This window comes from Muscardinus avellanarius, assembly GCF_963383645.1.
Source record: "Muscardinus avellanarius genome assembly, chromosome: 19".
Lineage (NCBI taxonomy): Eukaryota > Metazoa > Chordata > Mammalia > Rodentia > Gliridae > Muscardinus > Muscardinus avellanarius.
In genome coordinates this window covers 32,828,619-32,850,881 of record NC_137805.1, presented here as the reverse complement: position 1 = coordinate 32,850,881, position 22,263 = coordinate 32,828,619, and the positions used below count along the sequence as shown (strand labels likewise).

General features: G+C 52.5%; 1 protein-coding gene across 1 annotated transcript in view; it reads left to right on the top strand.

Annotated features, from left to right (window-relative positions):
• Positions 1 to 22,263, top strand: part of EYA2 (EYA transcriptional coactivator and phosphatase 2) — a gene marked incomplete at its 3' end in the record, with an annotated part of 105,439 nt that overhangs the window by 57,067 nt on the left and 26,109 nt on the right. The window contains exon 6 of the mRNA XM_080716254.1: positions 912 to 995. Coding sequence (XP_080572380.1) covers positions 912 to 995 — 84 coding nt within the window. The remainder of the gene's footprint in view (positions 1 to 911; positions 996 to 22,263) is intronic.

The window sequence follows — 22,263 nt, the reverse complement described above, 5'->3', positions numbered from 1 at the left end:
GGCAAGGGGGCACACACTTGTAATCCCATAGAAAATATTGTTTAAAAGAAGAAACACAGCCGGGCGTGGTGGCGCACGCTGGTCATCCCCGCGCTCGGGAGGCGCAGACAGGAGGATCGCGCGGGTTCAAAGCCAGCCGCGCGCGCTGGCTTAGGAGACCCTGTTTCCAAATTTTAAAAAAAAAAGTAAAAATAGGTCTGGAAGTGGAGCCCGGAGGTAGAAGGGCTTCCAGGAACCCCAGTACCACCAAACAAACAAAAACCAAAAAAAAATAAAAGAAAAGAAAAGAAGAAACACTATTAATCCAAAATTTTAATCTGACTATTGGGAATCCCAGAAAGAGAGAACAGTAAAAGATTAAAAGAGATAGAGCTGGTTTGCTGGGAAGCAGGATTCACAGAATGTGAAAGCTGGCGGTTTCCAGAGTACGGAGGAAGGTGACCATCAGCGGAACCTTCATCTTTTCACGCCGTCCTCGTCAAAAGCAACCGCCACGTTCTCAGCAAACCAGTGAACAAAGGTGTGTAAGGAGGTTATGTGGAATGATGGCGGCCGTCACCTGACCTACTGAAACCAAGAACGGCGAGAAATAGTTGGGCCGATGGGAAACAGCGGATTAAAAGGGTCGTTTTTAGGTTGTCGGATGAGTTACATGCTTCTCGTTGTTTGGGGCGCGAACACCTCCTTCTTGGAGTCTTTTTGTGGAACACAAGAACAGCCTTAATGATTCTCGCCTCTGCCGGTTTGATGGGAGCCCCAAGTTGGCCGCCAAGAGCCGCGCGCACAGCCGAGGCGGCCGGGGGCCGGGAGCCACATCTCAGACCTTCGCCATGTTTCCGAGTCCCTCCCTCCGCGGGCTCGACGTCCGCAGACGCGCACCGTCTCCACGCTCTCCCTCTCTCTCCTCGCAGCGAGTGTTCGTGTGGGACTTGGACGAGACCATAATTATTTTCCACTCCTTACTCACCGGGACCTTCGCATCCAGATACGGGAAGGTAAGACGCTGTTCTCTTTCTTTTTCTGCTCTCCCAACATTACTTTCCGTCCAGCCCGTTCATCCTGGGAACCGTGGGTGCCGTTCCTGAAAGGGTTTCGCCAACAACACCTGCCCCTCTTGCTCAGCCCAGAAAACTCCGGGGAAATTTTCCTTGGATGTGTGAAAATGTAATTAGCGCCCCTATCTACTGTCTCTTGTGCCTTTTTGCCAACATGTGAAACATATAATATAACCTTAATCGTCGGCGCCCTGCTTTCTGGGAGGGCTGGGATAGCTGTGGCCAGGGGGTCATGGTAATTAAATTGTTCTCTGTGTGTGTATGTGTGTGTGTGAGTGTACCCACACATGTGCACACGCATGCACCCATGCGTGATATTGGGGATTGAACTCATGGACATTCTACCTCTGACCTACACCTCCCAGCCCTATTTTAGTTTTAGTTTTTGTTTGTTTTTTGAAACAGGGTCTTGCTAGGTTGATGAGAGTCTCAATACCTGCTAAGGCTGTCCTCTAACCTACGATCCTCCCATCTCAGCCTCCCCAGTGCTGGGATCACAGACCTACGCCACCACGCCCAGCTAGAGTCATCCCGGTTAGAAAATGAGGTCAGAGCCCGGCGTGATGGCGCACGCTTGTCATCCCAGCATTCGGAGGATCGCCGTTCCCGGCCAGCCTCAGCTACTTAGCGAGGCCCTCTGCAACTCAGTGAGACCCTGTTTCAAAATAAAGAAGAAAAAAAGAGGGCCGGGGGTGCGGCTCGGAGGTGAAATGCCCCTGGGTTCCATCCCCAGACCCGCAAAAAAAAAAAAGAGGCCAGATGTTTTCTTCCCCGCGTCTCCGGAAAACGAATGCAGCGTTCCTTCTGTTTTCCTGCTACAAAAGGGAGGCCCTGAGCCGGGCGTGGTGGCGCACGCTTGTAATCCCCGCACTTGGGAGGCAGAGACAGGAGGATCGCGCAGGTTCGAAGCCAGCCGCGCGCGCTGGCTTAGGAGACCCTGTTTCCAAAATTGAAAATGTAAAAATAGGTCTGGGAGTGTAGCCCGGAGGTAGAAGGGCTTCCAGGAACCCCAGTACCACCAAAAAAAAAAAAAAGGGAGGCCCTGTGAACCGCAGCCCAGACCTCAGCAAATTCTGGCCAGTGCTCTCAACCCGTTGACGGTGAATAGGAGAGTTAATGACACAACAGTGAGCCCAGTCACCAGCGCCCAGACCTCGCCAGACCTCTGCATCTGTGCCAGGGACCGCCTAGCCAGCCACAGCCCAGGGGTCCCATGGAGGCTGGCTTACGAGGACCGCCTGGAGCTGGGCGTGGTGGCACATACCTGTCATCCCAGTACTTGGGAGGCTGAGACAGGAGGATGGCAGGTTCAAGGACAGCCTCAGCAAGGTAGCGATCTGAACAACCTAGTGAGATCCTGTTTCAAATTTTTAAAAAATAGAGACGCTTGCCAGGCGTGGTGGTACACGCTTGTAATCCCCACGCTTGGGAGGCAGAGACAGGAGGATCGCGCAGGTTCGAAGCCAGCCAGCCGCGCTGGCTTAGGGGACCCTGTTTCCAAATTTAAAAGTATAAAAAATAGGTCTGGGAGTGTAGCCCGGAGGTAGAAGGGTTTCCAGGAACCCCAGTACCACCAATAAATAAATAAATATAAATAAATAAATAAATAAATAAATAATAGAGAAGCTTGTAATCCCAGCATTTGGGAGGCTGACACAGGAGGATCGCAGTTCGAGGACAGCCTCAGCTTCTTAGTGAGGCCCTTTGCAACTCAGTGAGACCCTGTTTCCAAATAAAGAATAAAAAATAGGTTTGGGGATGTAGCTCAAAGGTAGAATGCCCCTGGGTTCCATCCCCCGTACCGCCAAAAAAATTTTTTAAATAAATAAAATAGGGCTGGGGGTGTAGCTCTGAGGTGAAATTTTCCCCAGGATTCAGTCCCCAGCACCATAAAAAAAATAATAATAATAAAGTAAGAGCATAGCCCTGGAGCACCTCGGCATGGTTGACGGGCCGCAGGCAGATGCGTCCACGCGTGGTGGGGACCCAGAGACTCTCCAGCGCCTGGAAAATAGTTCTCTTTCTGTTTCGAGAGCAGGAATATGATTTGACTCCCCCTCATGGCTTTTCCAGCTGCTCGTGGTCTTTCTGGGGGTCATAACAAGCTGGGTGTGTAGTTAGCGAGGTAGATTGATCGTCTGCCGTTACGTTGTAAGGGATATAAAAATGGTGTCGGCGGCCCAGAAATCTCTCGCGTAACAGGAATGCCGTTCATATGTCGAGCGGGGCCGTGGGAAAACCCTGCGTGCATCTGGGGGCTGTGCGTGGCGCGGGTCAAAGGCGGCGGGGTGGGGAGAGGCTGGAGGGGCGCAGGAGCGCATCTGGTTGTCCCTCCTGCCCCAGAAAAGTCACCCCCAGAGACCTCTGCTCCTCTGGTCTTTCAAGAGACTCACTGTGACATCCCATAACTCCCTGCCGGGGCTCACTTCAGCCTCAGGGCCGTGACCGTGGGTAAGATCGTGTATGTACCTCTCCACCGCTCCCCAAGAATTGAACGTAGTTATCTGGGCACGGTGGCGCACACCTGGAATCCCAGTTCTTGGGAGGCTGAGCCAGGTGGATCGCAGGTTCCAGGCCAGCCTCAGCAATCTAGGAAGACCCTCTGCAACTCAGTGAGACCCCATTTTAAAATAAAAAATAAAAAATAGGGCTGGAGGTGTAGCTCAGAGGTAGAATGCCCCTGGGTTCCATCCCCAGTACCGCAAAAATAAATAAATAGATAAATAAATAAATAAAATAGGGCTGGGAGTGTTGCTCAGAGGAAGAACACCCATGGGTTCAGTCTACAGTACCACAGATAAAAATAAGCCGGGCTAAAAGTCGGGCGTGGTGGCGCACGCTTGTAATCCCAGTATTCGGGAGACAGAGACAGGAGGATTGTGGTTCGAGGACAGCCTCAGCTACTTGGTGAGGCCCTTTGCAACTCAGTGAGACCCTGTTTTATTTATTTTGTTGTTGTTGTTGTACTGGGGGTGGAACCCAGGGGCTTTCTACCTCTGGAATATATTCCCAGGCCTATTTTATCTTTTATTTGGAAACAGGGTCTCGTTAAGTTGCTGAGAGCCTCACTAAGTAGCTGAGGCTGGCTTTGAACCTGTGCGATCCTCCCGTCTCAGCCTCCCAAGCTCGGGGATTACAAGCGTGTGCCACCACGCCCAGCTGAGACCCTGTTTTAAAATAAAGTATAAGCCGGGCGTGGTAGCGCATGCTTGTAATCCCTGCGCTTGGGAGGCTGAGACAGGAGGATCGCATGGGTTCGAAGCCAGCCTCAGCTACGTAGTGAGGCTTCCAGCAACTTAGTGAGACCCTGTTTCAAAAAAAAAAAAAAAAAGGTCTGGGAGTATAGCTCGGAGGTAGAAAGCCTCTGGGTTCCACCCCCAATACTACCAAAAAAAAAAAAAAAAAAAGAATAAAATAAAATAAAGTATAAAAAATAGGGCTGGGGATGTAGCTCAGAAGTAGAATTCCCCTGGATTCCATCCCCAGTACTACAAAAAATGTAAAAATGAAAATAAGCCAGCCATAGCGGCACACACCTGTAATCCTAGTACTTGGGAGGCCGAGATAGGAGGATCATAGGTTCAAAGCCAGCCTCAGCAACATTGCGAGACCTTGTTTCAAAATAAAAAAACATAATAAAATAAAAAAGGGCTAGGGGTGTAGCATGGAGGTAGAGTGTCCCTGGGTTCAATTCCCAGCACCACAAAACTAAATGCGCACATACATACATGCATACATGCATACGTACATGCGTACATACAAAATAGGGCCGGGAGTGTAGCTGGGAGGTAGAACGCCCCTGGGTTCAGGGGCCGGTACCGCACACACAGAAAAGGAACAGGGCCCAGAGGTCCTTCCTGGGCCCGTGCTGCGTCCCTCATGGCCAGCGCCCCCTCCCCGCCCAGGCCACCCACCCCCAGGGCCCGGCACCTGCGCCCCAGCCTGGCCTCCCTTCTGGCGCCCCAGGCCCCACTCAGGCTCCTGACAGCCGGCAGAAGGACCGCGCCACGTGCAAGCTGGGCCTCCCGCCCGCCCCGACCCCAGCCCGGCCTAAGCGACCCCGGCTGATCTGGGAGGCGACCCCAGGGCGCCCTGCAGGGTGGGCTGCGCTAACAGGGAGCCGGGATGCGCAGACACAGGCTCCCGCCATCGTGGTGGGCTGGGGGGGCTTCTCCCCGCGCTCATGTGAGCCCCTGGGTGCCAGCCGCAACACGCCCCGCGTGCACAGGAGTGGTCGCAGCTGAGGAGACATGGGGAGGGGGCCACGCTGGCAGCCTTTGCTGTGATCTAGAACATACTTGAATGTTCTGTACAGAACTAAATATTTTTCTTCCTCTTCCTTTCCATTTATTTATTTCTGTGTTTATTTATTTATTTTTGAGAAAATTAAAAATTTTAATTTTTAATTCACTGTGCTGGCCAGGCTGGCTCAAGAGTTGACCCACCTCACCCTCCCAGTACCAAGTAGCTGGGACTACAGGTGCAGGCCACCACACCCAGCTTCCGGTTTGGGTTTTTGTTTTATTTTTTTTGTTTGTTTGTTTGTTCGTTGGTACTGGAGATGGGATCCAGGGACATTCCACCTCCAAACTACATCCTCGGCCCTATTTTACTTTCTATTTTGAGATAGGGCGTCACTGAGTCGTTAAGGGGCCCCACTAAATTGCCGAGGCCAGCCTCCAACCCGTGATCCTCCTGTCTCAGCCTCCTAAGTCCTGGGATTACAGGCGTGCGCCACCACGCCTGGCCCCATCTTTATTTTCAATTCAGCTTCTTTCCTTTTCCAGCCACTTCTTCCCCTCCGTCGCCTCTCTTCCCCCCAACGTTATTTTTCACCTGTATCATAATTACGTACCGAGTGTCTGCCTCCCTTGCAGACTAGAGGCGCCACAGGCCAGGGACCATGCACATTTTTTTTTAAATTCTATCCAGCTAACCGCAGTACCAGGCAGAGAACTGCCCAGTAAATATTTGTAGAATGAATAAATCAGAAGAACCCCCCAGAATGTTAAGCTGCCGCGGAAGGACAGGGCTTTTTTTTTTCTCTTGTTTTGTTTATTGCTTTTCACGCAGCGCATAGAGCAATGTCTCCCACTTGGTAGTTGTGAAGTGATTAAACGAAGAAAGGAAAGAATCAGAAATTTCTCCCTGGTGGCCACCGGCCAAATGCAGCCTACCGATTTTTTTTTTTTTTTTTTTTTTTTGGCCCCCAGAGCTTTTGAAAAAAAATGTGAATTTGTCGCCAACACTTAAAAATCAGGAGATTGCGCAGACCGAAACTGTCTAGAGTTCCAGCTCTTCTTGAAAAACGAGGAAATCTGGCGTGGCCGTGTCCCCTCGCGGCAGCGATCAGCGAGCCGCTGGCGGGGGCCAGGCGGCCCGTTGGGGGGGATTCTCTGGCCCCAGCAGCATCTGAGTTTCAACATCCGTCCTAGAATTACTAGACTCCCCGAAGGTCAGCGCTGGAAGGACAAGAGAGGATGAGGCGCGGACTCAGGCTCAGCCGCCTTCTCGCGTGATCTCTGGGCATCTATGTTCCTCTTCTAGAATCTTCTAGTCCCTCCTCCAGGTGACGTGGGACATGAGTTGGGGTTTTGGCTTTCTTGTTGATTGGTTGGTCCTGGGGATTGAACCCAGGGGAATTCTACCTCCCCCGCAGCCCTTTTTATTGATTTATTTTTTTGACACAAGGTCTTGCTAAGTTGCTGAGGCTGGTCTCCAGCCTGTGATCCTCCTGTCTTGGCCTCCCAGGTACTAGGATTACGGGCGTGTGCCCCCACACCCAACTGAGAAATGAGTATTTTCGCAAGTACTGAGACTGGGTGTCACTGTCTTGCCCGAGCTGGTCTTGAACCTGTGGGCTCAAGACATCCTCCCGCCTCAGCCTCCCGAGGAGCTGGGACTCCGGTGCACGCCACCACCCCAGCTTCCATTCTCATTTATTTTTATTTTTATTTTTTTTTCCATTCTCATTTTTAATGTAGTATCTCCCCGTGCAAATGTGTCCAAGTTGTAATTTTTACAACTATTTTTTTACAGATGACAGGGTTTTTTTTTTTTTTTTTTTTTTACTAGTAATTACAGTCCCAATGCCAGCTGTTAAGGGAGAAGTCCTACTTTCCAGATCCCAGCACGTCTATGCTTGAATCCCACTGCCCAGACGGGATCACGGGCCGTCCGGACGCCAGCCTCTAGGCCCCAGCGGGTGAGCCTAGATCAGAGACCACTCCCAGGAAGGTGGGTGGAGAATCGGTTACCGCCGTATCCACCAAAGAGAGTCGCTCAGTGGGGGAGGGAGGGCCCCCCCAAGGAGACCAAAGAGCTCTTTCTGGAAGAGCATGAGAACCACGGGTGTCCAGTGACTTGGGCTCCGGGGGCCAAGCCCCCCTGTGCCTCGTGGCCACTATGCGATGACCCTCTGCCGAAGGCAGCAACATCAGGGCCCCAGGCAAGGGAGGATTTGCTGTTTATTTAGAGAAAGAAGACCCGCGCAGCGCAGATGATTGGGGAGTGCTTCAAAACAGGGTGTTTGAGTTTCGAAACAGAACTGGGCTCCCTTCCTGTTCCCAGTCAGGGGAGCTGCTGCTGGAGGCGGCCTCTCCTGACGCCCTTCCTCCACGGCGCCCCAGTGGCACCGCGTCTCCGGGAATCTTGTGGACGCATTAGACAGTCCCCGGAGGGCGGAGCAGCCCGAAGCCAGGTCCCTTTTCCCCCCCAGCCTTTCTCTCCTGGTCTCTGAACTCCGGTGTCTGCAGCTGGGATCAGCCAATCGCAAATTGGCCAGGAGTGTTGCCTGTGGCCAGGAAGGGATAGTAAGAGGATTAATCATGGTCCTCTAGGGATTCAACGGGCGTCTGCCCTGTCTCCTCCTTCCAGGCAGCTCCGTGCTAATTTAAAGCTCAACTCTCCGCTGGGTGTGGTGGCGCACGCCTGTCATCCCAGTAATAGGGGGCTTCTGAGTTATACCTCCTGCCCTATTTTTTATTCTTTATTTTGAAACAAGGTCTCACTAAGTTGCAGAGGGCCTCACTGAGTTGCTGAGGCTGGCTGAGAACCTGTCTCAGCCTCCCAAGTACCGGGATTACAAGCACGTGCCACCACGCCTGGCTTAAGGCAGTATTTTAAAAATCAATTATAATGCCCCAAAATTGATAATGAGAGAAAATCAAAAGTTCCATAAAAGTAAGTTGCTGTTGCCTATTCCACAGCCCCACAAGCCTTTGCGACGGAGCCCTTTCTGGGGAGCCCGATCTCCGGCCCGGCGGCCCGCACCTCTCCAGGGGGCACGTTTAGGAGTTGACGAGCATTACCGTGCCGGGAACACTTGGGTCACAGAAGGCTTTACATGTAGTTATGGTTTTACTGTAGAGCTTTTATTAACTTTTTCCACTTCCTTCAAAACTTAGGAAAAGTTCTGATAAGTTTGCTTTCGCCTCTGGCCGGTCTGGCCAGGCACCGGCAAGCGCCCCGGAGCCTGGAACGCGGCCCGGTGCACAGTAGGGGCCTTATAAATTCACACCAATGTGTGATTTTCTTTTAAACCCACGCGTACTCTCCTGCCCGCCCTCGTTTGACCTGTAGCCTCTTGTGCGTTTCCCGTAAACGTGGCGCCATCTCTCTGTGCCCGTCTTCCTCCCGCGTGTGAATGGCATCGCCCAGGTGCCCCTGCGCCTCATTCCTCCCCTGGGCCAAGGCTTCCCACCCTCCCAGGCGGCCGCGCCTCCAGCGGCAGCTCCAGCGCACCCATCACCCGGAGGCCAGTCTGCGCCCCGGGGGATCTTGGCCGTGGCTTGGACGTTTCCGGTCGTCATGATTGGCAGGTGGGGTGCAGACCGTCCCCACAATAGTCTCTTGAGAAGCTGCATCTGCCGGCCGCGCTGAATGTCAGGGTTCACGTCTTCCTCACCCCTCATCCCCGCAGGGAGGACGCCCGGCTCCCCCGCTTCCTTCACGGCGGCTCCAAGCCTCACGCCGGTTCGGTCCACGTTCTCACCGCGCTGACCTAAATCCCCGACAGCACGGCCGAGACCAAGAAAAACTCGTAGGGGGCTTAGGCTGTGGAGGTTTGCGCCTGTGTCAGGCAGCTCGGCTCGTGTCCGTGGCCCTCAGGGCCCGGCGGCAGGAGGCCAGGGAAGGGGACGAAGGATGCATATAGTCCCCAGGGCCACGGCCCAGACGTCGGCCTCCTCCAGCCACAGCTGCCTGCCTAAAAGGCCACCATTCAGATTTTTTTTTTTTTTTTTTTTGGTACCGGGGATGGAACCCAGGGGCATTCTACCTCTGAACTACACCCCCAGCCCTATTTTTGTTTTATATTCTTTATTTTGAAACAGGGTCTCACTGAGTTGCAAAGGGCCTCGCTAAGTAGCTGAGGCTGTCCTCGAACCGCCATCCTCCTGTCTCAGCCTCCCAAATGCTGGGATTACAAGCGTGCGCCACCATGCCCGGCTACCATTCAAATTATTAATCTATCCATGGATTTATCCACTGATGAGACTAGAACCCTCATGATTCAATGAATTCCACTCTGAATTTTTTTTTTTTTTTTTGCATTGCCAATACAGGAGCCTTTGCAGGGGACACTCGCTAGCCAACCCTCACACGCCCTCTCTCTCATGGAATTGCCGCCAGCGAGCTACAGGTGTTGCCGCTCCCTGTCTGCTTGTCTCAGGGGAACCTGAGGCTCAAAGAGGCGGTGTGACCGGCCAGGGTCACCCGGCTTAGAAGGGATGAAAGGCGAGAGATGGCCCGCCGCTTTTGCCCCTGTGGTGCCGCACCGGTGACCTGCCACCTGAGCGCTGGAGGTGGAGAGTAACAGCTACTGGCAGCCGGGCGTGGTGGTGCACGGCTGCAAGCCCAGCACTTGGGAGGCTAAGACAGGAGGGTCACAGGTTTGAGGCCAGCCTCAGCAACTTAGAGGCCCTCAGCAACTTAGCAAGACCTTCTTTCAAAATAAAAAAATAAGCCAGGCGTGGTGGCGCACGCTTGTAATTCCATCATTCGTGAGGCTGAGACGGGAGGATCAAGGTTTGTGGCCAGCCTCGGCTACTTAGTTAGGCCCTTTGCAACTCAGTGAGACCGTTTCAAATTAAGAATAAAAAAATAGGGCTGGGGGTGTAGCTCAGAGGTGGAATGTCCCTGGGTTCCATCCCCAGTACCGCAAAAATAATTAATTAATTAATTAATTAAAAAATAAAATAGTGCTGGGGGGGTAGAGCTCAGAGGTAGAACTCCCCTGAGTTCAATCCCCAGTGCCACCACACATACACGCGTGTGTGCTGGTGTGAGCTCTTCTGTGAAACCCTGGAATCCAGGAGCACGGGGACGGGGTCTGCTGTGTCCCCGCCAGGCCCGTGCCTGGCACCTCTGCTGGACACGTGTGTTGAATAAATAACTAGCTCATAAGCCGGGCGTGGTGGGCACGCTTGTCATCCCAGCATTCGGGAGGCTGAGACAGGAGGATCATGGTTTGCAGACAGCCTCGTCTACTTAGTGAGGCCCTCCGCAACTCAGTGAGACCCTATTTCAAAATAAAAAATACGCCGGGCGTGGTGGCGCACGCTTGTAATCCCCGCGCTTGGGAGGCTGAGACAGGAGGATCGCGCAGGTTCAGAGCCAGCCTCAGCTACTGAGTGAGGCTCTCGGCGACTTAGTGAGACCCTGTTTCCAAATAAAGCATAAAAATAGTTCTGGGAGTATAGCCTGGAGGTAGAAATCCCCTGGGTTCTACCCCCAGTACCAAAAATTTTTAAATAATAATAATAATAATAATAATAATAATAATAATGAATAAAAATAGGGCTGGGGGCAGAGCTCGGAGGTAGAAAGCCTCTGGGTTCCACCCAAAGTACCGCAAAAATAAATAAATAAATAATAACTAGCTCCTGAGTTGGGGTCTTCAGCGTGTCCGATGGCAAACACAGCAGAAATGAGATTCTGGTGCCCGCCCTCCCGGAGCACGGAGCCACGTAGGGCCCGGCCGGGCCTGTGTCCTCCGCCCAGGGTGAGACACTCGGTCCTGCCCAGCCCACTGCACCCAGAGCTGGACTCCACTGAGGCCGTGGAGTGACCAAGGGGGCCTCGAGGGGCCAGAGACGCTTTGGCGAGTGGGGGACCGGGGCGGGGACCAGGTGGCAGGGTCGGCCGCCCAGGTCTGCCTGAACAGAATCCTGTCCTGGGCTCCCTTCCCACTGTGGGTCAGGTCCTGCTCCGGTCTTCAGATTAAAGGATTCCAAGTAGCAAACTGAAAGCAGAATCTGATTTGGCCCAGCCCTGGTGTTTACATTTCAAATTCATTGCTGATATTTAAAAATCTGGATTGCTAGGGGGTGCTAGGGATTGAGCACAGGGGTAGTCTTCTACCTTTGGGCTCCACCCCCGGCCCACTTTTATTTTTTAATCTTAAAACAGTCTCACTAGGTTGCTGAGGCTGTCCTCGAACCTGCAATCCTCCTGTCTCAGCCTCCAGAGTACTGGAATTACAGGTGTGCGCCACCATGTAATCCATTTTCATTTTTATATAAAAACCTGAATGCCTGGCTTCTCTTGAACAGTGGTGAGGGAAGATTTGCAGGCGGCTTCCTCTCAGCAACACGCCGCTTCCCCACCGCCGCCGCCGCCCATCCGCGTCATTGGTACTTCCTGGGACGGCCTCCCAGGTAAACACTGGCACCTGAATCCCGGGCTTTGAAAGTCAGCTTTCTGGGAGACCGTCATCATCAAGGATGTGCCGATGTTTGGACTTCCTCGTGGCGGGTTCTTGTGGAATCCAGCCTCCTTATTTCTTCTTCTTCTCTCTTTTTTTTTTTTTGTTTGTTTGTGTGTGTGTGTGTGTGTGTGTGTGTGTGTGTGTGTGTGTGTGTGTCTGTGGTACTGAGGTTCCTGGAAGCCCTTCTACCTCCGGGCTACACGCCCAGACCTATTTTATATTTTTTATTTGGAAACAGGGTCTTTTACGCCAGCGCGGGTGGCTCCGAACCTGCGCGATCCTCCCGTCTCAGCCTCCCAAGCGCGGGGATGACGAGCGTGCCCGCCACGCCCGGCCGACCTCCTCACTTCTACAGCCCCGCAGTAACTCAGGCCTGCCAGAGACCCGCAGAAGAGCCTTACTAGGGATGTCGGAAATGCAGATTACTAGGCCAGGTGTGATGACGCGCACCTGTAATACCAGTACCGAGGAGGCTGAGACAGGAGGATCCTAGGTTCGTGACCAGCCTCGGCAACTTAGGGAGGCCCTCGGCAGTTTAGCAAGACCCCATTTCAAAATAAAAATAAAAGATGGCTGGGGTTATAGCCCAGATCAGAAGTAGAATGCCCCTGGGTCGGGTGGAAGGAAGGATCCAAGACCCAGTCAGACCCAGCCCGCGATGCGTGGCTTGCTTGTTTATACCTGCTTTACAGACTGCAAAGAAAAATATTTTTAACCCCTGGTTTTATGGCCCAAGAGTTAAAGACTATTTGTAGAAGTTTTTAAGGCTCAGATCCCTCCCCCCGAGGCCCACCGAATTCCGAGGACCCCGGATTCTGGCCCTGGCCTGCTCTCTCCCCTACCCACCCCCCAGATGTGGTTCTAATTCCCCGGCTGCCTTCAGACATCTAGAGCTTTCTGTCCTTGGACAAACACAAGGCAAAGTGCTTAAGGACATCTGTTTATTTTATTTCTTTAATGAGAAAACCTTCCCGCTCCTCCCGAGCTCAGCTGTGTTTATTTGTGCTCGGGCGGTCACGTGAGCGGGGCACCTTGGGTGCTCAAAGGCCCGGGCAGCGGCCTCCAGGTCTCCAAGCAGAACGTGGACGCTGCCCAAGCCAAGCAGGGCCCCTGGAACTCTGTAAGATAGATTCTCAAAATAAATACCGCCTGATTCACTCGGTAGAGGTGGATTAAGTCAAGATAAATACAATATGCAAAGGATTTTCTGGGGGAAGTCGGAGATTTCTTTCCTCCACTGTGGGGGAGGGCTAAACTCTGTATTGCAATCTCCCCTCCCCCGCCCCCCACTCTCTTTTCAGCTAAATTAAAGGGGTTGGGGCTCTTGTGGTTAATAAAACAACCATGGTTCAGATGAGGTTTCCCTTTTTCCTTTTTTTTTTTTTTTTTTGGTACTGGAGATTGAACCCAGGAACCTTCTACCTCTGAACTACACCCCTGCCCTATTTTATTTTTTATTTAGAAACAGGGTCTCACTGCCTGCCGAGGCTGTCCTCGAACCTGCGATCCTCCTGTCTCAGCCTCCCAAGTACTGGAATTACACGTGCGCACCACCATGCCCGGCTTGGTTATCTTCTTTGCGGGGCGAGGGGGAGAAGGCCGGTGGCTTCTACCAGGCTCTTCCTTCCATCCCCCAAAGACAGTGAGCCACAAACATCTGTGTCTGTCATTTTGGTGGAGGTGAACCGTGGAGAGGCTGGAAAGGCTTTGAAAAGATGTCGTGGGGTGAATGGCGGAGCGGCAGGCAGGCAGGGGGCGGCACCCTCCAGGGACTTAATCCTACATAATAGTGCTGCTCTAAGCCAGGGGCCTCCATGCCAAAGGCCTCTGCCCAGGCATTGGGAGCATTAAAGGATTATTGCTAACAGAAAATATATTTTAGAGATAGTTTAGGGTTGTCAGGAACGTGCTCATTAGCAGAGACTTTGAAGCCCCGTGGGCTCTGCCGCCTCGAGAGGGACTGTTTCTTCATGGGGTCGCTAGACCCGGGCGGAGGGTTTAGGGCTGGCTGAATCCCCCGTTCGGCCCAATTTTCCACCCATGAATTTAACAAATGCTGCCTTCCCGCCCTAGACTTCTTTTACCCATTTCTCCCCCTCTCTTCCCCCAGCTTTTAGCCAGTGCTTGAGGACGAGAACGGGGCGGGGGGCAGGTCTAAATCCCTATAACAAATCGTCGGTGGGTCAGGGCGAGTTCCTTTGTCTTCTGTAAATATAGGGTAGCAGCTCACAAAAAAAATAAAAATAAAAAACCCGGGCACCCTGGGAACGGGGAGAGTGGGAGCGATTTTCCTTTACGCTTAACTAGCAGGTTGAGGGGCCGACTCCCCAGCTCCCCACCTGGGCCTTTTACGCTACTTAGGGCCCAACAATAGAGGTTTTGAGCTCGTTATCTAAAGCGTGCCGCGTTCCACGAGCCTCTGATCAAGAGATGTCACCCCGAGTGGCAGGAAGGTGTCGACGCCCATCACATTTGGGGTCGACACTGACAGGTGTCCTGCCTCCCCGCTTCCTTGGTAAACCCGTGAACTCTTGGGCCTTTCCAGTGATGGGGTGGGGGGCAGGGGAGAACTCGGATGCAAGTCCACCGCTAGGTCCCCTAATTCGGAGTAGAAATGTACAGTTTAAGGTTCTCTTTGGAGACCACCACCCACAGAGGACGGGAAAGAAAGTGTTGGATAATCATACGGTGGAATATTACTCATCCAGGAAAAGGAATGGGGTGGTGATAACCCGTGACGGCACGGATGCACCTCTGGGATGTTAGACCAAGAGAACGGAGCCAGGCCCGAGAAGTCATGCGCCATCCGCGGGCTTCTAAGAAGTGTCTAGAATGGGTCAATCCCTAGGGACGAGGGTGGCTGCCAGGCCAGGGCTTTGGGGAAGATGGGGCAAGGGTTTCATGCGGGGTGCCTTTTCTTCTTGGCTGGTGAAAGTGAAAACTTGGGGGCTGGAGCGAGGCGGTGGCAGAGCTTTGGTGCTGGATGCCGCCGACTCGTACGTGTTAAAATGGCAAGGGTTCTGTGGTGCAGAGGGAGGTTCTCCTTGAGTAGCAGGGTTTTGCCAGGGTCTCGGGACGTGTGGCCGTCCCTCACACGCCCACTGGAATGGGAAGGCGCCTCCGGCTCTGTCTACTGTGCCGTCTCTGGTTGGAATCCCAGGGGTTTGTGGCCAGATGTCAATCCCCCCCACCCCACTCCCCTGTGCTGGTGTCTTTCTCTAAGAAGAGTTAGGGGGAGTGTGTGTGTGTGTGTGTGTGTGTGTGTGTGTGTGTGTGTGTGTGTGTGGTGGTGGTGTTATTGTTGTTGCTGGGGATTGAACCCAAGGGCATTCTATCTCTGAGCTTTACCCCCAGCCCTATCTTATTTTTTATCTTGAAACAGGGTCTCATTAGATTGCCGAGGGTCTTGCTAAATTACCGAGGCTGAGCCGGGCGTGGTGGCGCACGCTTGTCATCCCCGCGCTTGGGAGGCGGAGACAGGAGGATCGCGCAGGTTCGAAGCCAGCCGCGCTGCGTAAGAGACCCTGTTTCAAAAATATAAAATAGGTCTGGGAGTGTAGCCCGGAGGTAGAAGGGCTTCCAGGAACCCCAGTACCACCAAAAAAAAAAAATTACTGAGGCTGTCCCTGAACCTGTAATCCTCCCGGCTCAGCTCCCAGGGTAAGGGGGGGGGGGGGGATACTGGGATTACGGGTGTGCACCGCCACATCCAGCTCTAAGGGGAAGTTTAACTATGTCTTGTATCAGGTATGGGGAAATTAAGACCAACAAGGCTGTGTGCCTCACGAGTGCCTTTCGATGGAAGCCCTTGGTCTTATGAGAACAAAGCCAGAGCAGACAGTGGCACCGACGTGGGCACGCCAAGCCCCGCGGGGACCAAAGGCCTGTGTGGTCGCACCCAGCACATAGTAGGCGCTCAGTAGAAATTCAGGGTTGAAGCCGGGCGTGGCGGCGGACGCTTGTAATCCCGGCATTCAGGAGGCTGAGACAGGAGGATAACCATTCACGGACGGCTTTAGCTACTTAATGAGACTCTTTGCAACTCACTGAGACCCTGTATGAAAAAATAAAGAATAAAAATTATGGCTGAGGATGTAGCTTGGAGGTAGAATGCCCCTGGGTTCCATCCCCACTACCGCCAAAAAAAACAAACAGAGAGAGAGAGAGAGAGAAGAGAGAGAGAGAGGGAATGAGAATAAAGAAATAAAAAATAAAGGAAAGAAAGAAAGAAAGAAAGAAAGAAAGAAAGAAAGAAAGAAAGAAAGGCAGGCAGGCTCAGGGTCGTAGTGCAGTCCTCTGGCCCAGCGGTCGGGACCCACGTCCTCGATGTGGCCCTGCACTCCCCAGCCTGTGACCCGTGCCCCCTGCGGTCCCGGCATCGCCCTCTCCCTTGCCCTCCTCTGGGGCCCTCAGATCTTCCACCCTCCCACTCCCAAGTCGCGCCTGTGCACTCCTGGCTTCCCCCTCCAGACGCCCGCATGGCCTCCTCCCTCTCCCACTTCTCATCGAGGCGCTCCCTGACCGCCCTGGGAAGCTGGGACGCCCCCCCTGCGGCCCACGCCACACCGCATCTGCCTGCGGCTCTTCTGTGGCGTCCGCCACTCCTGGCAGGGCGGACTGTGTCACTGGCCATCTCTAGGGAGCGCCGCACTCGTGGCGGTCCACATAAATGGTGCCCGGAGTTGTGTGGTCCTCAGCCCCGGAGAAGAGAGAGGCCCGGTCCTGGGACGTCCAGGCTGGGCACCGGCCGAGCCTCAGACCCTCGTCTGTAAAATGGGTCTGAGGGCAGTCGTCCCTAGGCCTGTGGATAGGGTAAGCGGCTCGCGATGTATCCAGGGGGTCAATTAAGGATAGAGGTCAGGTCTTGTTTTTTATAAACCCCCCTCTTCCATTAGAACATAAGCTGTAACCCAAGCATGGGGCACACGCCTGTAATCCCGGTACTTGGGCTGCTGAGATGGAATGAGTTGCAGGTTCCAGACCAGCTTCAACAACTTAGCATGACCCTATTTCAAAAATGAAAAAGTCCGGCGTGGTGGCACACGCTTGTAATCCCTGCGCTTGGGAGGCAGAGATAGGAGGATCACGCAGGTTCGAAGCCAGCCGTGCTGGCTTAGGAGACCCTGTTTCCAAATAAAAATGTAAAAAAAATAGGTCTGGGAGTATAGCCCAGAGGTAGAAGGGCTTCCAGGAACCCCAGTACCACCAAAAAAAAAAAAAAAAGAAAAAGAAAAAGTCCGGCATGGTGGCACGCACGCTTGTAATCCTGGCATTCGGGAGGCTGAGCCAGGAGGATTGTGGTTTGCGGACAGCCTCAGCTACTTAGTGAGATCCTTTGCAATTCAGTGATACCCTATTTCAAAATAAAGAAAAAAAAATAGGGCTGAGGGTGTAGATTGAAGGTAGAATGTCCCTGGGTTCCATCCCCAGTACCGCAAAAAAAAAAAAAAAAGAAAAAGAAAAAAAAAAAGAAAAGAAAAGAAAAAAAAAAAGACGGGGCATGGAACAAACTTGTAACCACAGTACTTGGTAGGCTAAGACAGAAGGATCACAGGTTCTTGGCCAGCCTCAGCTTAGTAAGGGCTCTGCAACTTAGTGAAACCCTGTTTCAAAATAAAGAATAAAAAACAGGGCTGGGGGTGTAGCTCAGAGGTAGAATGCCTCTAGGTTCAATCCCCATTAAAAATATATATATATTGGCCGGGCGTGGTGGCGCACGCTTGTAATCCCCGCGCTTGGGAGGCAGAGACAGGAGGATCGCACAGGTTCGAAGCCAGCCGCGCGCGCTGGCTTAGGAGACCCTGTTTCCAAATTTTAAAAAAATGTAAAAATAGGTCTGGGAGTGTAGCCCAGAGGTAGAAGGGCTTCCGGGAACCCCAGTACCACCAGGAAAAAATATATATATATATATTTTTTTTTTTTTTGAAATGCTAAAGCTGCTGTAGTATCCTTCAAAGGCTAAAACAAGGCTAAGAGGCTGCGTCACCGCATCAACCCCTCGGCGCGCTCTCTGCGACTTGACCCTCGCATCGTCCTTTGCCCTCGGGTTGGCCCTTTTGATCCGCCATGACGGAACTCATCCTGCCTTCCGCGGAAGCTCTTGTCAGTACAAATAGACCCGGCCTCGAGCTCAGAGGAGCTTTCCCGTCCCTCTCTTCCCCTCTGAAGCCGCCAAGGATGCCAAGTCTTTTTTTTTCTTTTCTTTTAACTTCACTGTTGAAACCTGCGCATCCGTCTCCTTTTTCTTTACCACCGTCATTTTCTTGTCTTCCACTAAAAAAAAAAAAAGTTGTTTTCGTTCCCAACAAGTTGATCTGTTGTCTAGGAGTTTCCAAGTAATTAAACTCAATTAAAACCATTAAATTCTTTCTTCTAATGACAACTTGATTATTAGAAGCTCCCCGCAGGAGGAGACTTCAGTGGTAAAGCTCGCCATTGTGCGCTAATCCGCCCCTAACCCCTGGCTGACACCTCCGAGAGAGAGAGCCCACAGAACAGGGAAGCCGCTTAATGAATAGCTTTAATTAATACCTCTCTTCCTGGTGGCTGGGGAATTATTTGTTCAGCTTGTAAACGGCTACTTGGCGGGGATATTAGAAAGGCCCGGTCGGCCTGGACGGTGCCGTGGCTCTGACTGGCTTTGTGTGTTTGTGTGATTTCTTTTCTTTAGAGGAGAGGGAGGGCAGAGATGTCCCTTGCAGAGTAGGTTAGGAAGTGCATTGTCCCGCCTTTGGGATGTCAAGGTAATCGACACAGAAGGAAGGGCTCAGGCTGCCAGCGCTGGTGAGCAAGTCCGCCCCGTGCAGTGGGAGTGTGCAAGCCCAGGCAGGGCCCTCCACACACAGGCTGCCTCCCAGGCAGACGGGTGCTGACAGGAGAGGAGAGGTGGGCCACGCCAGCCAGCCCCCTTCCCTCCAGGTGACACCCCAGAAAGGGGCAGGCAAATACAAATGACGGTGTGACCAGGGGACCATGGTGCACACTTGTAATTCCAGTGCTTGGGAGGCTGAGACCTGAGGACGGACGGAGGGAGGTTCAAGGCCAGCCTTGGCAACTTAGAAAGACCCTCGGCAACTTACTGGGACCCTGTTTCAATAAAATCATAGAAATTAAAAGGACTGGGAATGTCGCTCAGAGGTAGAACACCTCAGGTTTGATCCCCTGAACCAAAAAAAAAAAAAAAAGGACCAATAAATTGATCTGTGAATAATAATGACACACTGGCTGGCTGCCCACCAAGCCTCCTGCCGAAGGTCCATGAGCACCAGCAGCTCATCGGCGCCTCCAGCAGGCAGGTGCCCTGGGGACCCACATAGGAAGAGGGCGCCCCAGGTCAAGTGGCCTGCCTGCCCAAGTCACCTTCTAGTAGTTATTTAGGGCCGAGCCCTGGCCCACAGCCAGCAACGGGGCTGCAGGGTAGGGCTCAAATGCCCGCCATTCTAGCCCTGGGAAGGCGGTGGCCCTCCCACTTGGCTGATTGAAGACTTATTTTTTCCTTCTTGGTAATTTAGATCATCACTTAAGAGCTAGTTTTGGTAGGGGGGAACGGAAGGGCGGGTATTGGTGATTGAACCAGGGCTTTTCTATCTCTGAGCTACATCCCCAGCCCTATTTTATTACTTATTTTGAAACAGAGTCTCACTAGGTTGACGGGAGTCTCACTGTTCCCTGGGGCTGTCCTCGAACCTGCAATCCTCCTATCTTAGCCTCTAAAGTACTGGGATCACAGGTGTTCACTACCATGCCTGGCTTGGTTTCTTTTCTTTTTTTTTTTTTCTTTTTTTTTTTTTTTTTTTTTTGGTGGTACTGGGGTTCCTGGAAGCCCTTCTACCTCTGGGCTACACTCCCAGACCTATTTTCTGTATTTTTGAAACAGGGTCTCTTAAACCAGAGCGGCTGGCCTCGATCCTCCTGCCTCTGCCTCCCAAGCGCAGGAATTACAAGCGTGCGCCACCACGCCCGGCCTTGGTTTCATTTTTAAATTTGCCTAAACTGGGCAAGGTGGTGCACACCTGTCATCTTCGTACTTGGGAAGCTGAGACAGGAGGATCACAGGTGTCAGGCTAGCCTCGGCAGTACAGCGAGACGCTCATGAACTTGTGAGACCCTGTTTCAGATTTTTTAAAAAGGGCCGGGGGTGTACCTTGGAGGTAGAATGTTCCTGAGATCCATCCTCAGTACCATCACACACACACACACACACAGAAATTAAAAGTTGCCTACGCCGGGCACCAAGGCACACATCTGCAATCCCAGAGACTCAGGAAGCCGAGGCAGGAGGATAGAGTTCATTGCCAGCATCAGAAACATAGTGAGACCCTCGGCAACCTAGCAAGACCCTGCTTCAAAGTAAAAATAACCAGGACTAGCCGGGCGCGGTGGCGCACGCTTGTAATCCCAGCATTTGGGAGGCTGAGACTGGAGGATCGCGGTTCGCGGACAGCCTCAGCTACTCAGTGAGGCCCTCTGCAACGCAGTGAGACCCGGTTTCAAATTAAAGAATAAAAAATAGGGCAGGGGGTGTAGCTGGGAGGTCAAATGCCTCTGGGTTCCATCCCCAGACCAGCCAATAAATAAATAAATAAATAAATAAATAAATAAATAAACCAGGGCTGGGGGTGTAGCTCAGAGGTAACAATGGGTTCAACCCCCGATGCCGAAAAAATAAAAAAGAATGAAGAGACCAGGCCCGGGCCGCACCTGGGAAGCAACGCGGCCCAAGCGTGGCGGCCAGCTGAGACCTAGACCGGACGCCTCCTCTTGTTTTATAGGTTCCTTTGTTTTTATGAAAACCCTTTCTGGAAGCATTGCCTTTGATGACACACACGGATGTAAAGGGGCCGTAAAGCTGGTTACCAAGCTGAGTCCCCCAGGGCACCGCTCTCCTTGGCTCCCAGGAGGACACCCAGAGCGTTTCGGGCTGGCCGGTGGGAAGGGAGCTGCTCAGATCGGGGCGGAGCGGGCTCCGTCCTTTGGGCCTGCGTCTGGTTCCTGCTGAGCGCCTCCGGCCTCCCGGGAGCTCGGGAGTGGGGCAACCCAGAGGAGAGGGATTTACCAGTTACCTTCGCTTTTCCAGAGCGAGTCCAGGAAATGAAGGGCACAAATTCCCAGAAGCAATAAGGGGGAGCCTTTCCCGCCCAAGGGCCTCCCGGCATCCCTCGCGAGGCCCCAGGCGTTAGGATGGAGCAGGTGCGGTGACTGGATGGCTGCTCTGGGCAGTCTGCCATCCTTGCAAGGGTAACTTCATTAAATTAACTTTTTATTTCTCCAAAGTAGACTTCAGCTGGCGTGGTGGTACACACCCCAGTCCCAGTGACCCGGGAGGCTGAGGCCGGAGGATCGCAGGTTTGAGACCGGCATTAGCAACTTAGCGAGGTTCTCAGCAACCTAGTGAGACCCTGTTTTCAAATAAAGAAAGAAAATAGGCCTGGAGGTAGAGTTTGGAGGTAGAATGCCCCTGGGTTCAATCCCCAGTACCACAAAAAAAAAAAAAAAAGGAGAGAGGAAATAGAAAAATTAATGGATCATCTGCTGCCATCCCAGCTCCGTTCCAGGTCAAAGAGCCGACACCATGGCTGTCATGCAGTATTGCCTCCTACTCTCAAACAGGGTCTCCCTAGGGTGCTGAGAGCCTCAATAAGTTGCTGAGGCTGGACTCAAACCTGCAATCCTCCTGTCTCAGCCTCCCAAGTACTGGGATTACAGACATGCAACACCACATCCAGCCATCTATGCTTGTGTACGTGTGTGTGTGTGTGTGTGTGTGTGTGTGTGTGTGTGTGTGTGTGTTACTGGGGATTGAACCCAGGGCACTATACCTGGGAGCTACAGGCTCTTTTCTTCTTGAAGCAGGGTCTCACTAGTTTGCTGAGAGTCTTACTAAATGGCTGAGGCTGTCCTCAAAATTGTGATCCTCCTGTCTCAGTGTCCCAAGTACTGGGACAATAGTCATAGCCCACCACTCCTGGCTGTCTGTGTTCTTAATTATCATTAACTCCGTGTTTTTAATTTTTTTTTTTTTTTTTTTTTGGTGGTACTGGGGTTCCTGGAAGCCCTTCTACTTCCGGGCTACACTCCCAGGCCTATTATTTTTTATATTTTTATTTGGAAACAGGGTCTCTTAAGCCAGCGAGGCTGGCTTCGAACCTGCACGATCCTCCTGTCTCCGCCTCCCAAGCGCGGGGATGACAAGCGTGCGCCACCACGCCCGGCTTAAATTTTTTTTTTCACATGGCCACAGTAAGCAATACTTTTTTTGTGTGTGTGGTACTGGGAATGGAACCCAGGGGCATTCTACCTCCGAGCTACATCTCCAGCCCTATTTCTTATTCTTTATTTTGAAACAGGGTCTCACTGAGTTGCGAAGAGCCTCACTAAGTAGCTGAGGCTGGCCGCAAATCTGGATCCTCCGGTCTTAGCTTCCCAAATGCTGAGATTATAAGCGTGCGCCACCACACCCAACAGCAATATATTTTAGAGTAAGACCCAAAACACACACAC